This window comes from Typopeltis vanoorti, chromosome 12 (assembly GCF_054136105.1).
Source record: "Typopeltis vanoorti isolate ZY-2024b chromosome 12, IOZ_Tvanoo_1.0, whole genome shotgun sequence".
In the NCBI taxonomy this organism is placed as follows: domain Eukaryota; kingdom Metazoa; phylum Arthropoda; class Arachnida; order Uropygi; family Thelyphonidae; genus Typopeltis; species Typopeltis vanoorti.
Window position 1 is genome coordinate 83,318,565 of NC_143560.1, and position 17,174 is coordinate 83,335,738.

At 37.5% G+C, this 17,174-nt stretch overlaps 1 protein-coding gene across 1 annotated transcript in view; it reads right to left on the bottom strand.

Moving 5' to 3' along the window:
- LOC150100945 (enoyl-CoA delta isomerase 2-like) overlaps positions 1 to 17,174 on the bottom strand; it is a 181,891-nt gene that overhangs the window by 102,836 nt on the left and 61,881 nt on the right. The window contains exon 4 of the mRNA XM_090401940.1: positions 10,310 to 10,467. Within this exon, the coding sequence (XP_090258066.1) occupies positions 10,310 to 10,467 (158 nt within the window). The remainder of the gene's footprint in view (positions 1 to 10,309; positions 10,468 to 17,174) is intronic.

Sequence of the window (17,174 nt, forward strand, 5' to 3'; positions counted from 1 at the left end):
GTCTTCTTACACCGTAACCATTCAAATGCAAGCCATCCATCTTATATAGATCCTTTCGCCCATCAAACTCACTCCACACATCCACAAATTCCACACCACTCGTCATACATAACCCACGCATAAAGTCATTTGCAATTATAGCCCTCCTTTTAAACATTTCACTGTCATACCTTGGCAAAAGACTAATCATTCTATCTCTCTCACTCTTTTCTTTTGCTACCTCAAACAATTCATTCAGGTCTTCTATCATTTCCATTTTATCTCCTTTCAAATCATTCGTACCTGCCACAACAATCATTTCTTTCACCCTTTCGTTTTGCTCTCTAATAGACGCAGTTACGTCCTTTATGGTCGCACCAGGTTGGTACGATTTTGTCAAATCCTCTACTAACACACCTCGTACTAACGAGTCTCCATACAGCACTCTATCCTTCATTTTGTTCATGTTCACATTCATACGTCTATTTTTCCTGTCATACCTTTTATTATTGGTTGGTTCATTCAGTCTACTTTTGTTCATGCACTCTAGCTGCTGTTTTGCTCTTTCTATCGCCCTATTCAACAACGCGATCTCACTCAATGCATCTATCTCATCTTTTTTGTTCTCTGAGAAACCATTTATACTATCATTCACACTCTCACAATTTTCATGTACAACCTTACCGTTTCTTGTCATATCCCTATTTCCTTCATTCTGAAGGTTGACAAAAATATCACACTCACGATCCGAAATACACTTCAATTCCGCATTCTCCCTACATTTTCTACACACATTCAATCCTTTATTATCATCTAACCACACTCCGACCGCACTCCGCAAAGCGTACATTTCACAGCTAGTACACTGACTCATTTCTTTTATGCTACCGTTCTTTGATAACGATGGCGAACCTTCATTACTGGCCGCCATTTTCCTTCGCACAGGTGCTATATTTATCTGTAATGTGTTTTGTCAAATTATACGTTATAACACACCAAAAATAGACGCACTAAAATACGCAAGGCAAACAAAACAAAACTACACAATATTAAGTAATTTGTATCGATAACTGAAAATGATACTTCTCTTATCTGGAGCTTGCACGAACACTACACATTACGAATTCATCTAGCGGCGACTTCCTGACATAGATTATGTTATAAAACACTTTAGTACACTAACCACGCTAATAAAGCTCCAATAATATACCAAAATTAAACACTTAAGTCCATTAAATTGAATCCAAAACACCAATAAATCAACAAAAAACACAAATCTCTCAGGAGCTCTCCGATAGCACGTCCGTTCACCAGCTAGCCTCGACACCAATTCCCCTGTATCCTGTCAAACGCCATTGCCAAGTCCAGCAGTATCACTGTAAACCCATTACCCTTATCCAGTTCAGCCGTCACCTTGTTATAAAACTTGAGCAAGTTACTGAGGCATGATCTACCTTTCACAAAGCCATGCTGTCCCCTGTACAGTATCTCATTTTCATCAATCCATTCCTGTATTTTTCCCTTGACTACTTTCTCCAAGACCTTGACAATGACTCTTGATATGCTGATCGGTCAGTAATTTGCAACCGTAGTCTTGGATCCTCCTTTATGCAGTGGAACTAATTTCCCCTCTTTCCACACCTTCGGGACTAAACCAGACTCGAGACTCAGATTAAACAACATGGTCAAGGGCACTGATAATTCTTTAGCCGCTTCACGCAAGACCCGTGCCGGTATACCATCCAATCCCACAGATGTATTCACATTAAGGTTCTGTAATAGACTACTCGCCTCCACTTCATTCATCACAATTCCCGTATAAACTAATGGATCCTTCATTTTTTCAATGTCACCACCTGGATAATATACTTTTGCAAAGTGCTCACTCAGTAATTCCACTATATCAACTGATTCAGTGACCTCCTTACCATCATCATTCCTTAAAATCATTTTGCCGTGTACAGTTTTTTTCTTGCTTGCAGCATATTGAAAGAACTGTTTGGGATTCTCTTTAGCTTGCATAACTAGTTTCCTTTCATATTCCGCTTTTGCTTTTTTTAACACGCTCGTTACCCTTCTGGGCTGCACTTTATACCGTTTGTGTGCCTGCAGGTCACCTCTTTCTTTAAATTCCCTCCACAGTTGTTTCTTTTTTTGCAGCTCAAGTTTAATGGTGTTATTCATCTATTTAACCCCTACTTGTTTTACTATTCGGACCCTAGGTATACAATCAGCCATAACCTCCTGTAAATGCTCCTTGACCACTTCTCATGCTCTATCGACATCCAGCCCTTGCAGTTGTACATGCCATGGCACTGATCCAAGTAATCTCCTAAGCTTGTCATACTTGCCAGCACGGTAATTCCACATATACCCTGTCTTAATTGAAAATTCTACACCTTTAGCCACCTCCCAGCTGGCTAAAGGTGTAGTATTGTGATCATAAGTGATCAAAAGGTGTAGACCTTATGATCACTCTCACCAATAGGTGGCAACATGGTCATATTCATTACAGTCAAATTCTGAGATGCTATTACCAGGTCGAGCACTCTCACACCCCCTAGTATTTTCAATTACATGCTGTCTCAGATAGTTATCCCTTAATAATTGAATAAAATCCATTTCCTTCCTCACATGTGTCCTCTCCTCCTACCAATCAATGTTACCATAGTTGATATCCCCCATAATAATTACCCTCCTTTCACTCAGTTCATCAATTTGTTTATGCATACTATCTCCACCATCTATTCCATCACCTGGTCTATAGCAGCACCCAACTGTATATTTTATTCTGCCAGTCTCAATCTCACACCAAATAGCCCCAAATGAGCTCTTTCCACTATCCTGCAATACAATTTCAATTCTCCTTGGCTGCAGTTCATCAGCTATCATCAATAACACCCCCCCCCATTTTATTCTCTCTGTCCCTCCTGAACACACTATAACTTACACATTCTATCCCACTAACTATATCATCTTACGTCAGCCATGTTTCACTAATGCCAATAACCTGTGGCCAGGAAGAGCCAATCAAGGCCAAAAATTCTTCCTTCTTGTTCCTAATACTCCTGGCATTAGTATACATGAAATGCAGTGATCCCTTTGTCCTACCCCTATCTTGATGCGTTATTCTAAATATCCCATTCCCATTTTTTGTCCTTAGTACTGACTCGGGTACATTATATACATTCTTACACTCAACTGTCTCACTGATGTCTGTATATCCACTCCCCCCCCCCTCCCTCCTTGGTAGTTCTAGTTTCCCTGGTTCTACACATCCATTTTCACTTCATTCAGGAACACTTTTTCCAGTCTCCGCACACCAAATCCATGCAATCCATCTTGTATAAATCCTTTCGGCCATCAAACTCGTTCCACAAATTCCACACCACACCATCTGCATAACCTGCGCATAATGTCATTTGCGATTAAGGCCCTCCTAAACTCCTCTCTGTCATACCGCAGCAACAGACTCACCATTCTAACTCTGTCACTCTTTTCTTTCGCTACCTTTAACAATACTTTCAAGTCCACTCTCATAAAAAATTTTTCTCCTTTCATCAATTCATTCGTACCCGAAAAAATTAGTGAGGAAAAAAGTGTGAAAATGTGAAAAGTGTGAAAATGATTCAAAAAGTGATCTCATTGTAAGAAAAACTTGAAATAATAAAGAAAAATGAATAAGGTGAGTCCAGAGCAAAGATAGGACAAGAACACAAAAATGGGTGAACCAACTATAAGAGCAATTTTAAGCAAAGCTGCTGAAAATACAAAGAGAAAGGTAAGGCTGCTTCAAGTTCATCATGCATGCACTCGAAATCAAAGTACAGGGTGGCCATAAAATAACTTTCCCTCTTTGGAGGCATCTGTAGGTAAAACCAATAAATGGAATGAGGCCAAATTTTATATTGAGACTTTTGAAGGCATGTGGAGATGATTTCCCTGAAATAAAAGATTTATTACCAAAGTTGCTGATAAGGGAAATTTTGGTACTGGCAGTGATGACAGAAAGATAATAATTACATTAAAGGCAGATAAAATGGAATAATAACATTTCGACGGTGTAAGCGACAGCAGCATCACTCATTCCAGCTGGATAGTGGTGCGTTACAATGATAATAAGAATAATAATAATTAAACTAAATCAACAACTTGTGAGAGACACAGAAATTAATGTAATGATTGAACTCACAGGAAATAATGTTTTATTCATCAGAATCAGGGTCACATACACGATTTTCAATGTGCTGACCTTTTTTGTGTACAACAAATTGAAATCTGTTGTGTATGTTGATGGCATTCCCAACTTGCATGTCTTGAAAGAAAACATAAAACGGACTGTTATGAACATCCAATCTGACTCCTTATGCTCAGCTGTAGAGCATAATGAGTCGGATTGGATGTTCATAACAGCCCGTTTTATGTTTTCTTTCAAGACATGCAAGTTAGGAATGCCATCAACATACACAACGGATTTCAAATACCCCCACAGCCAAAAGTTACATGGAGTGATGTCTGGGGATCGAGGCAGCCATGCCGTCAGAAAGAACTGACTGATAACCCTCTCATTACTGAAATGCTGGAGTAAAAGGAGCAGTACTGTGTTGTATCGTCCCCTTGTGTTTTAAGGCCCTTTCTATCTCTTGTAAGCATAAATCACACTAATGTATCTTTCTTTCAATAATTTCTACTTATTACTTTCTTATCACCCCTTTTTACTATCATTTATCTTTTTACTTCTATCTCAATATACTTATTACTTAGGCCGAAATCCCTGACGAGAGTGAAATTGTTGTTCTGTGAGACAAAGAAATGCAAATGGTGGATGCCTGTTTCTTTGTCTCAGCACTGGTTCTATCTCCCTCTTCAAATTCAGAGAAAATTTATTTATTAACGCTGAGCCTACCTGAATCCTAGGATATACTAAACATGTAAGACCAGGGAGTTAGAATCCAGTCAGCATTCACTCTTGTCATTTACAAATTTTAAACTTGCAGTCATGACCTGATAAGATCAATTTTTTTTCCCCACCTTTTGAGGTTCGCTATATTTTATGAGCAAGTGCAGTAGGATCTAAGTATAGGCAAGACAAAATTTATATTTAAACAAAACATTTTAATTACAAGTAGAATACATATAATACACTTTGAAGCACTGAGTTAATCATTCAATAAAATTTTGGTACAGCATTAGCACTCTTACATACAGTTATTTACCCTTTCCATAAATTTCTATCTGAGAAACCTAATTAATAACATTTTATCACTTAGTCTCGTTGTATCACTCTACTCGATCAAATCTCATTCTTAATATATATCAAATTCCATTCACAATCTTCTCTGACAATCTGACAAATCTTAATCAATTTACATATATCTCAGGCCTAATTAAGAACTCTTGTATATCTCTCTCTCTCAAGGTACATTCATGAGACAATGTTTTATTTCTTTCTTAAATCTATCACTTAACAGTTCAAAGAGTCTCTAGTAGCACATACAATAAAATCTTCTTATTCAATTCCATTAGTTAAAAGACATAAAGTGTTCACCTTACCAATTTGCTGGTATGCTACTTTAGCCGCTTCAGTATCTTGTCAGATATTTACCTACATTGACCACTTCACTTCACACTTTACTGGATACTCTTTATGAATTTTCTCTATACTTCATATTGGACGATTTCTGCAGTTTACCACTATCATGATCTGCTGGGCTTTTGTTGCCGACTGGTAAGTTCCCTTGGTCATTTGGTCGTAACTTCCTCGAACAAAGGAAACCCACGTGGAGGCTCCATACCAGCTGGACTTCCGAGGCACAGGAATACAGCAGCAGGAAAACGTCTAAAAGCCCTGTGCGCAGCGTTACCGCTCCTTTTAAACGCCGTGCCACTTTTTTTCATTTGTCATCTGATATCTACGTCATACGTTCTCTACGTCACACGGCAATAAGTGCCGATCGTGGAATCCTCTCATAACTTTCGTAGCGTCATGGTGGAGGAGGGGGGGGGGGAGGCATCTTGCTACATAACAGATGTACCTGTACTTTCACTACACATTTTTGAAGTCGGCCATTTCACATTTTGGTTATTATCTCTCACCCAGCAAATGGTTAGTTATTTACATAATATCTGAGACTAAGCAGCTATACATCAAAATTATAATGAAATTTCACATTACAAAATAAGATAAGATATAAAACTATAGGTAAAATTTCTATATAAGTGCTTCTACATTTCTGATAAATCATTAATTCTTTTAAGAGAGTGATAACGATGTTAAGTCCGAGTGAAACATAATTTTCTTTAATATTCTGGTTCACTCCGACTTAACAACTGAACATTCAATGTGTGGTGGTGCTCCATCCTGCATAAAAATTATGGAGTCCAAACATTGACTTTGCTGCAATGCAGGAATGGCAAAATTTTGCAACATTTACTGCAAATATTCGACTGCTTTCGGCTCTGCCAACGACAAAATTTCCCCTATCAGCGACTTTTGGTACTAAATCTTTTTTTTTCATGGAATTCCTCTCCCCATGCCTTCGAAAGTCTCACTATAAAATGTGGTCTCATTCCGTGTATTAGTTTTAGCTACAGATACCTCCAAAGAGGGAAAGTTAATTTATGGCCACCCTGTATTATAATGATTGAATTAGAGAGACTTCTTTCTACATGGATCAAAGATTGTAACCAAAAACGGATTCTGCTGAGTACTGACCTTATTAAATCTAAAGCATTAAGTCTCTTTGCAACCTTGAAGAGAAAAGGCTATCAATGATGGAAAAGAAGAATTCCATGCTAGTGCTGGGTGGTTTGAGCATTTCTAAAAGAGAAATAGCCTACATAATGTTCTAATCACAACAGGAAAAGCTGCAAGTGCAGATAAGAAGGTGACCGCAAATTATCCAGAGATTTTGAAGAAAATTGTGCAAGAAGGGGGGGGGGGGTAACTATTATGACCAACAAATATTTAATGTCGATGAAACCAGCCTTTTTTTGGAAGCGAATGCCTTCCAACACTTTTCTGGCCAAATCAGAAATCTTGGCCTGGCTATAAAGTCTTAAAGTCGAATAAAATTACTGCTAGCAATATGCGAGTCGTTTGGAAGCACATTCTTTCACATTATGCAAATGATTTTAGAGGCTTTTCAAATGAATCTAAGTTAATTCATTTGAATTAACTTAGATTCAAAGTTAATTGAATTAACTTTTAATCCGACCTGCTAAATTTAGATGCACAGAGGGAAGATCCTGAATAATATGAAGAAAATTTAATTACTGACAAGCCCAAAGAGATTTTGCAGAAACAATTTGAAAATATTTTTGTAGTTTTTAAGCAGCAATGCTTAGAGGATGACCCTGATGAAGAGAAAAGCAAGTAAAATTTGCAGAAGTAGTAGAAGAGACAATAGGACCATACCGTCAGTTGTATGAAAAAAAAAGAAACACAATGCGCGCCAAACTACGTTAGCTCAATTCTCTGTTAAGAAGTAGAATAATAAATTTATATTCTGAATAGTCTTTCAGCTTCATGGTTTTCCTTTAACTAGGCCCTGAGATATATCCTAATTCTTTTATAAAGTAAGTTAAGGTCAAAAAAGAAATTTGAGGAACAAATTATACTTTTTCCCGTAGGTTATTATATTCGATTAGTGAGTTTTCAATTAATGCACCTGTTTTAAAGAATGTGTTAGGTGCATTAATCAAGAGATTGCTGTATATAACAACATTATATTAGATATCCTGTTCTTTCTCTCTCTCCGAATTTGAAGCATCACATTTATTGCTATTTTCCAGCTCCACTATAGGTAGCCAATTTCTCTGCTATCATGACTAGCATTCTCTTTCCTATTCACCTCATGAAAGATACATTCTTTCATAACTATTCCAACTTGTATGTCATCCTCAGTTAACCAACTTTCACAATGGCAGTAATCCTTAAGCACAGACTCGATGAACATCTCAAATTCTCTAATGACTCCTTTCATTAACATACAAACATAAAATTCCATATGAAGTCCCATAAGTCCTGCATGTATAATTACTCTCTTGTGAGGGCAAGTTCAAAGTTTAGAGGTGCAGGAGGACAGTGTGTTACAAATACTAAGTACTCTGGATGTCAGTAAAGCTGTGGGACTGGATGGTATTTCACCACGAGTTATGAGAGAATGTGCTAAAGAACTGACAGCTCCTTTGACCTGACTTTTCAATGAAAGTCTGGGTATGGGAAAAGTGCCCAGGGAATGGAAGGAAGGTAAGATAGTGCCATTGCATAAGGGGGTAGCAGACTGGAAGTGTCTAATTATAGGCCAGTTTGTGTGTCATCAGTAGTTTCTAAGATCTTGAAGAAATTAGTGAGGGACCATATACAGCATTGGGCAAATGAGGGTAATGTTGTCTGTGAGAGTCAACATGGATTTGTGAAGGGGTGCTCTTGTTTTATACGCTAGCCTTTTATAATAAAGTTACAAGAGCAGTAGATGAGGGAAAGGCATATACTGCCATTTTCTTGGACTTAGCAAAGGCATTTGACAGCGGTGCCACATGATAAGCTAATATTTAAGTTGTATCACATGGGTCTGGATGTCAGGTTGGTCAACTGGATTACGGATTGGCTGTCCGATAGGTATCAGAGATTTGTGTATGGTGGGGCAGTTTCAAGGAAGCAGGGGGGTTACAAGTGGGGGTCCATAGGGCTCAGTACTGGGATCTATATTGTTTAACCTTTATATCAATGACATTGTCAGTAGATTGCAGGAGGATATTCAGTTGTTTGCAGATAATGCGAAGCTGGGAATTGTTATTAGTAATAGTGCAGATGTTGTAGCCCTGCAACAGGATTTGAATAAGCTAGACAGATGGGCAAATGAATGGGGGTGTCAGTTTAATGCAGCAAAATGTAAGGTCTTGAGGTTTGGGAAACATCGATGGGATGCTGCATATTCTATTGGAGGAGCTATACTGGAGGAAGTAGGGGAGACAAGAGATCTGGGGTTGATGATTGATAGGAACCTGAAATTTAGGGGACATATTGCAAAGGTGGTGAAGGTAACACAGAGGATTGCTGCAATAATGAGGACACTGACCTGCAGAGATAAAAGAGTTATCATTCCGTTATATAAGACTCTGATCAGACCACACTTAGACTATTGTTCGCGGATTTGGTCCCCAGGATTTGAAGGAGATAAATCAAATGTGGGAAGGGTATAAAGACAGATAACGAAGATAGTTTCAGGACTGTACAATGTTAGTTATGAGGATCGGCTGAGGGAATGTGGACTGCAGAGTTTGGATAGAAGGAGAGGTGATATGACTGAGACTTTTAAACTGTTGAGAGGTGACACTGGGGAGTTTTTTTGCTTGGATGAACAGCAGGAAGGAGTAATGACAAGGGGCCATCCCTGGAAGTTACGAAAGGAAACTGTGAGCAAGAGGGTGAGGAGTGGTTTCTTTGCATGGAGGGTGGTTGAAGCATGGAATGCATTGCCTGATAGAGTGGTGAGAGCGAGAACGGTCAATGAGTTTAAGGAATGGTATGATAGACTTTGTGTTTCCTAGGAGGGACCACCCACGATGAGTCTTGATAGACTTTGTGTTTCTCAGGAAGGACCTCCCACGATGAGTCTTGATAGACTTTGTGTTTCTCAGGAAGGACCTCCCACGATGAGTCTTTTGACTCCATGGAGGTCTGAATACTACTACTACTACTACTAATAATAATAATAATATAACCTTTAAAATAAGTTGAAATATTTCATTTGTATTTTACATTATTATGGCTGATGATACAAAACTGGGGAGAACAATAGTTAAACAGTGATGCAGAGATCCTGCAAGATGATTTAAATTTACTGATAGTGTAGTCAAATATAACGACTCTCAGTTTAATGTGGCAAAGTGTCAAGTTATGCACTTAGCAATGAAATGATCATGAGCTGTACTACACTAATAGAACTGTACTGCAAGAAATGGATGAGGCTAGGGATTTAAGTATGGAAGACAAGAGAACTGAAGTTCATTGCCATATTGCAAAAGTGGGCTAAATAACTCAAAGGATGTTGAAGAACACATTTGTTATTATTGCTGTCAATAGGTCTTTGATATGACATTTCTGGACTACTGAACAGATTTAGTCAACTGAATTTCTTGGGAATATGGAAGTGTGGGAGAAGATTCAACTACAAGTGAACAAAATGGTTCATAAGCTATCTGGGTACAGAGTCCTGAAGATCAAAATATAAATACTTATTTCACATCTATCTGATAATCTAGAATATATGCAGGATTACACATACGTACCTATACTAACATATAATGAAAGAAATCACATTACTTGCTTAAATAGTGAATAAAGTAGAAGCCTCGTCTCCTTATCAGGTTTTTCTTCCATATAAATATAGGTGTATTTAGCTTCAATAAACTTTCTATTCAGGTAGGTTCTTGTTGTTTCCACATCCATTAATTGTGAAAAAACTGGACGAGTTTTATCAACTAAACAAAAAAAGACAATATTTTTACAAACAACTTTCAAAGCTACTATTCAAAAAAAGACAATATTTTTACAAACAACTTTCAAAGCTACTATTCAGAAAATGTGGATAACATACTTTTTTGAATGTGATATAAGACTTAGATAGAGCACAGTCTGAAATACAGGGTTTTGTGTCATTATCCATTGCTATGCACTGAGTATGATGTGAAAACAAATGTAGATGAGTTTGAGTTGTTTAGGATATTATAAATTATTGATGCAAATACAGATATGGCATTAAACGGGATATCAGCCAGTTTATTACAAGAAAACTAGCATTGTCATGACCATCTGTTTAAGTCCCAGTATGAGAAGGGTCCTAAGTAGTAGAAGAGGACAGCACAGATTACATACAGGTGACAGAGGTAGCAAATTAGACTGGTCAGTATTTCAGGAGTAATAGTTAAGCTACTGGGAAAGTTGTTTAAAGACAGAATTCAAGAATGAGGAGATAAAAATATGCCTTTGGGAAGAGTAAGTCTTGGCTTAATAATTTACTTATTCCTCCTGGATGCTAAAAGACTAGAACTGTGGGCAGATAAATGTGAATATCATGTAAGTATTCCCAACAGCAAGATTTTGAACTCAGTTTTTTTTTTTCACTATGTGAATCCTGCCCATTAAATATTGTAAATCTATTTGTAAATGTCACTATGTACAATGGTTATCTATCATCTATCACCTAAAGCTTTCACAAATATATAAGATACAGTGGGTTGGAAGAAGCCTGTTCATTAAAGAATGGAGTATAGTTGGCCTAACAGGATTTCATAAAGAATGAAGAAATGAAATCTTGTAGCTCATAGAAATGCTTATACGTTGGTTGCACATGATTACTAAATAACTTAAGGAATTCACAACATATACTGGAATATAAATTAAAATAAACTTTAATATATATTTCCTATATTTCGGCACTGTCACGTTGCCATCTTCATGGAAACATAAGATTAAGACACGTGCACGCAGGCACTAAAACAGAAAATGAGGTAGAAGCAAGGAAACTACTATTTTTCCTAAAGTCCTGATGGTGCCTCCTAGTGGGCTATATTAGGTATTCTTGGTCGTTGGGCTGAAATTCTCAAGATGTACGTCTCCCAAATTTGGGGCAGTCTCATGCATCCAAATTTGTTGAGGTTTGGCATGTTTCTTAGGGTTTAGTTGATTCTATGAATAGTCTTTCAAATTTAAACTTGCTGTGGTGTATTACTGTGGCTTTATTCCACTGTATTCTGTGGCGTGTATTCAGAGCATGGTCTGCAAGCCCAGAGTGGCTATACTGGTGAAACCAGATGTAGTCTTTGTGTTCTGAAATTCTGATATTCGCTGTCCTTCCTGTTTGGCCAAAGTAGGACAGCTTACAACTTCAAGGGACCTGGTATACACCAGGTAGGTCTAGGGGAAGTGGTTGGTCTTTAGTGGAGCGGATAAAGGATGCCAATTTTCTATATGGTCTGTAACAGGAGGGGTCATGTTTTTTAGGATTTTGCTAATTTTTTCCGAGGTGCCCTGGATGTAGGGAATGGTGATGGATTTAGAGTAATCCTTGTTGTGAAAGGGGGGGGGGGGAATTGTTGGTTTCAATATTTTTTGGATTTTCGGGGGGGGGGCCATTGGCTGAGAAAGTGTTAAGGATGATTTAGTTCAGTGGTTAGGGCATTGTCATTTGAACAGATTAGTTTAGCCCTGTTGTATAGACTCTTAATAACTCCATATTGTTGTGAGGGGGGGGGGGATTGTTGGTGAATGTACCTGCCTGTATGGGTGGGATTTCTATAAACTGAGAAAACCAAGGTTCCATCAGGCTAGCGGGTGACTAGTGTGTCTAGGAAAGGGAGGCTTTTGTTTTCCTCTTTTTCCACAGTGGACTTGATTCTGGGGTGTTGGTTGTTTAAGTGTGTTAAGAAGGAGAGGAGTGTATCAGGGCCATGTGGCCAAATAGCAAACACATAACCAACATAGCGAAGCCATATGGTAGGTTTTTGTGGGGCAGAGTTTAAGGCTTTCTCTTCAAAACTCTCCATAAAGAAGTTGGCCAAGTGTGGGGAGAGTGGTGAACCCATGGCTATCCCCTCTATATGTTTGTAGAATGTTCCCTGCTAAACGAAATAGCCTGAGTTCATTGTGAACTGAAATAGGACTGAGATATCGGGAGGAAATTTGTCTTGGATGAGCTCTAAGGTTTCCTTGGGTGGGACATTTGTGAAAAAGCAGGAGATGTCAAAACTGACCATTATGTCAGCATGTTGGAGTGTAAGGTTTTCTACACTGGCTTTGAAGTGGGCTGAGTTTTTTGTGTGTGATGATGGTGTGTTGCCAGTATAGTGTGTGAGCCTTTGGCTAAATGTTTGGCTAATTTGTACATGGGGAAATCAATGCCATCCACTAAGGGCGTAATCGCACATTCTGTTTATGTATTTTTGGGAGCCCATAAATACGGGGGGGGTCTAAAGTTAAAACGTTTTAATTTGTTAGTAACTTCTACAGGCCAAGAGGTGACCTTCTTAAGGAGCCCATGGAGTTTTCTTATTTGTGAGTTGGTGGGATTGTATTCAATAGGGAGGCAAGTAGCCTGATCTAATAGAAGAGCGTTCAGCTTACCTGTGTAGTCAGTTTGGTTGAGCACCATGGTGGTGTTCCCCTTATCCACTTTGGTGATTACTATTTCTTTGTTTTTTTTAATTTCTTGTAGAACCTTATATTCACCATTGGTTATGTTGGTTTTTGGTGGTCTTGCTTTGGTGAGAACACAGGTTACATCCAGTCTAATATTGTTGGTGATGTGGTTTGGAAGGTGGCAGATACCGCGTTCAATCTGGATCATAATTTCTTTAGCCGGTATTTTTCTAGGAGCAATGCCGAAATTGTGCCCACATGTAAGAACATTGAGTGCTTCAGGCTTCAAAATAACGGAAGAAAGGATGACTGCCATGTTGAGTGGTAGTTTTGGTTCGGAGATAGTGTTCTTTTTTAAATTGTCAAATTTCTTGATATGTCGACTCCGTATTTTCTCAAATCTTTATCTGCCAAAATGCACGAGACGTCATATAGAATTGATCAGAGTTCATGATTAAGCATGTTGGAAAGCTCTTCTTCTAGCACCTGAATGGCTTTGTTTGCATCAGCTAGGAGAACGCGCGTGGTGGTCATTTGTTCTCATAGCAAGACGAAGCTGGCACAGTTATAAATTTGGAGAGCCCTCTGTGAAAAGAAACTGCGCTTCCAAAAAATACTAAAACCAGTAAACCACAACCCCCCCCCCCCCTTCACAATAGAGATTACTCTAAATCCATCACCCATTCCCTACATCTGGGGCACCTCAGAAAAAATTACCAAAATCCTAAAAAAACATGACCTGACCTTTTGTTACAGACCATATAGAAAATTGGCATCCCTTATCCGCTCCACTAAAGACCAACCACTTCCTCTAGACCTACCTGGTGTATACCAGGTCCCTTGAAGTTGTAAGCTGTTCTACTTTGGCCAAACAGGCAGGACAGCGAATATCAGAATTTCAGAACACAAAGACTACATCCGGTTTCACCATTATAGCCACTGTGGGCTTGCAGACTGTTGGATCGTACATCCTGGCGCTGAATCCACCATCTTGTTAGAATGTAGTTCTTGTTTAAATTATCTGATTTTTATTATCTTAATTAATTTTTGGTTGATTACTAATCCAAATATAGAGAAATTTATATTATCCTGTGCCACCCTATATTCAGATTAGTCTATATAATATAGTGGAATCAATCATCAACTAACTTAAGCAATCTCACTTTTCTACAGGCCGAGTTTAAAATAAATATTTAAGGCCTCTGCAAGGTCCGATAAACTTTATGAGCGGTGCAATGAAGAAAAATCAGGCAAAAAACAAATTGAATCCAATAAAATAAACATTTAATACAGGGTTATAGAACATGTACATTTAAGTAAAACTTTAAAAACAAGAAAATGGAAATCAGCTTAGTCCAAATACTCATAACAAACATAAAACATTAGGCATCGCACATTCAGCTGTCAATACTATATTCATCCGAATAATTGAAGATGGTCCACAAAGTTCAATGTTTCAGAATCTCAGAGTAATTATTCTTAAAGTAGAATTCTCTAATTCTCTCTTAGTCAATTAACACTTAATTTAATTATGAGGCAGTTATCACTTCTAGGGGAAAACACTTTAAAGCTCCATGCTTCGACTATTTTTAGTAGAACGCCACAGTTAATGTTAAGATATATCAGGCGGAGCTAACTCTTATATCTTCATGCTGAAATATAAAAAAAAATGGACTGCTCTTACCAGGTTACATCTTTTACACATTGGATTCACTATAGGCACACTTAAAACTGTAGTTAACTATCACTCTGAAGCAACACTATTCAAAAGAAATCTTCACTGTAATAACTGAAATGTTAAACATAGAGCTTCATAAGTCATCACACACTTGTATTAGGTAATCTACTTATTCCTTATTTATTAGTATGCATTAAATTCAGCCTTGCACTGTTCTTCTTCAGAACAACTGGAATTCGTCGTAATTTTAAAATTCCGTAGAAATATTCTGAATTGCCTATTAATTTCCCAGTCCTTTCATAATCTATTTACGGAATTTCCAAATCCCCATTACTGCCACCCCTTACTTCACTCCTTACTGTCCATAAGCTTTCTCCTTGTTTTTTTTTCGTTCTCCAATTAAATACATTCATTCTTCCCGCCAAAATCTGGTTCTAGCTAGTTCAGCTTATATCAACTTCTTCTGCCTTTGAATACCGTAGCTCATGCTCCATGAACGTGCTATATAAAATTAACTCTGTTTCCCTGACAACAGCCAATCAAATCCAATCAGAAGAATTACATAAAATTACTTTCTCTTTCAATAACGATAAATAAAAAAAAATATCATAGTTCACATAGGGTACATTAAACTTACATATATACATTCTCTTTCAGAAATACAAATAAAAATACAAATACAAATAAAATTCATGGAAATTATATGAATAACACACTATAAGCAAGAGACAAACAATAAATAATACTTAATCATCCATGTCCTGCCTTTGACATGGATGATTATGTTGAATTCTGAAAGAAGTATTAAGAATTTTCATTTCTCTTCATTAAGAATCCAACAAGACCATGCTCTGGATACACGCCACAGAATACGGTGGAAGAAAGCCACAGTAATACACCACAGCAAGCTTAAATTTGAAAGACTATTCATAGAATCAGCCATAGCCCTAAGAAACATGCTAAACCTCAACAAATTTGGATGCATGAGACCGCCCCAAATTTGGGAGACGTACATCTTGAGAACTTCAGCCCAAAGGCCAAGAATACCTAATATAGCCCATTGGGGGGGGGCACCATCAGGACTTTAGGAAAAACAGTAGTTTCCTCGCTTCTACTTCATTTGCTGTTTTAGTGCCTGCGTGCATGTGTCTTAATCTTATGTTCCCATGAAGATGGCAACATGATGTTGCCAAAATATAGGAAGTATATATCAAAATTTATTTTAATTTATATTCCAGTATACGTCGTGAATTCCTTAAGTTATTTAGTAATTGAAATCTTGTAGATAAGGTCATCAACCAGTAGTTCTGAAACAACTCTGCAAAAATATAGATATTGAACTATAATGAGAAAGAATAAAGAATGTATTGATAGATACAACTGGTTTAGTCACATGTATATTCAAGGGGAATGAAGAAATTAAATCTTGTAACAATCCAGCAGAATGAAGATTTCATTACTAATTTTCTATCAGCAGATTTCTTATAAACTAGTTAATCAAATGCTAAGTCTATGATTAGCTACATTATGGAAAATTATGAAGACAACTACCATGTTAAAGCAAAACTTTAGTTTAATATAAACCAAAATGAACACTCGACGTTTTGACTTTCATATCAAGGTCATCATCTGGAGCATACATATATATATATATACAGAGAAACAAGCTGCACTACAATCTACATGGTTTGATAAAGTTACTGACCAACTGTTACAGCAATTATTGGCCTGACCTCTGATGTAAAAGGGAAAAAAACCTTTACTACATCACAATTTAGGTTAAAATTAAATTGGGCTGGAGAGCAACGTTTATATATATATATATATATATATATATATATATAGTCATACCCCGACTTACGCGAACCCGGAGTTACGCGGTTTCTTATATGTACGTATTCCCGTCCCACTTCACGCCTCACCACTAGTCATATCTTTCAGGCACCGGCCGCATTCGCCAGTGTTGCACATGCTGTGAACAAGCACTCACGTGTTTCGCGCGGTCTCCATTCAGACATGATTTTTATAGTCTACAAACCTTGCGATTGTTTAATGTTATGTTCTAAATAAAAATTTTATCACATAAAAAATAATAATGTCATCCAAAAGAAGCAAGTCCGATTCTTCGCTAGCAAGAAAAGAAAAACATTGACTTTGGAAACAAACCTCAACATTATTAAGGATTTTGAAGATGGAATGAAAATATGTGTGCTAGCAAAGAAGTTCGATCTAGAGGAATCCACAGTAAGAACAGTCAAAAAGAAAGGTTTATAGATTTTGGAGGACATAGATTTTAATGAGGAACGAATTGTAGCCATAAGGCAAGGAATAAAAAAATCATTAGCTTGCTATGAAGAAATTTTGCATGACAAG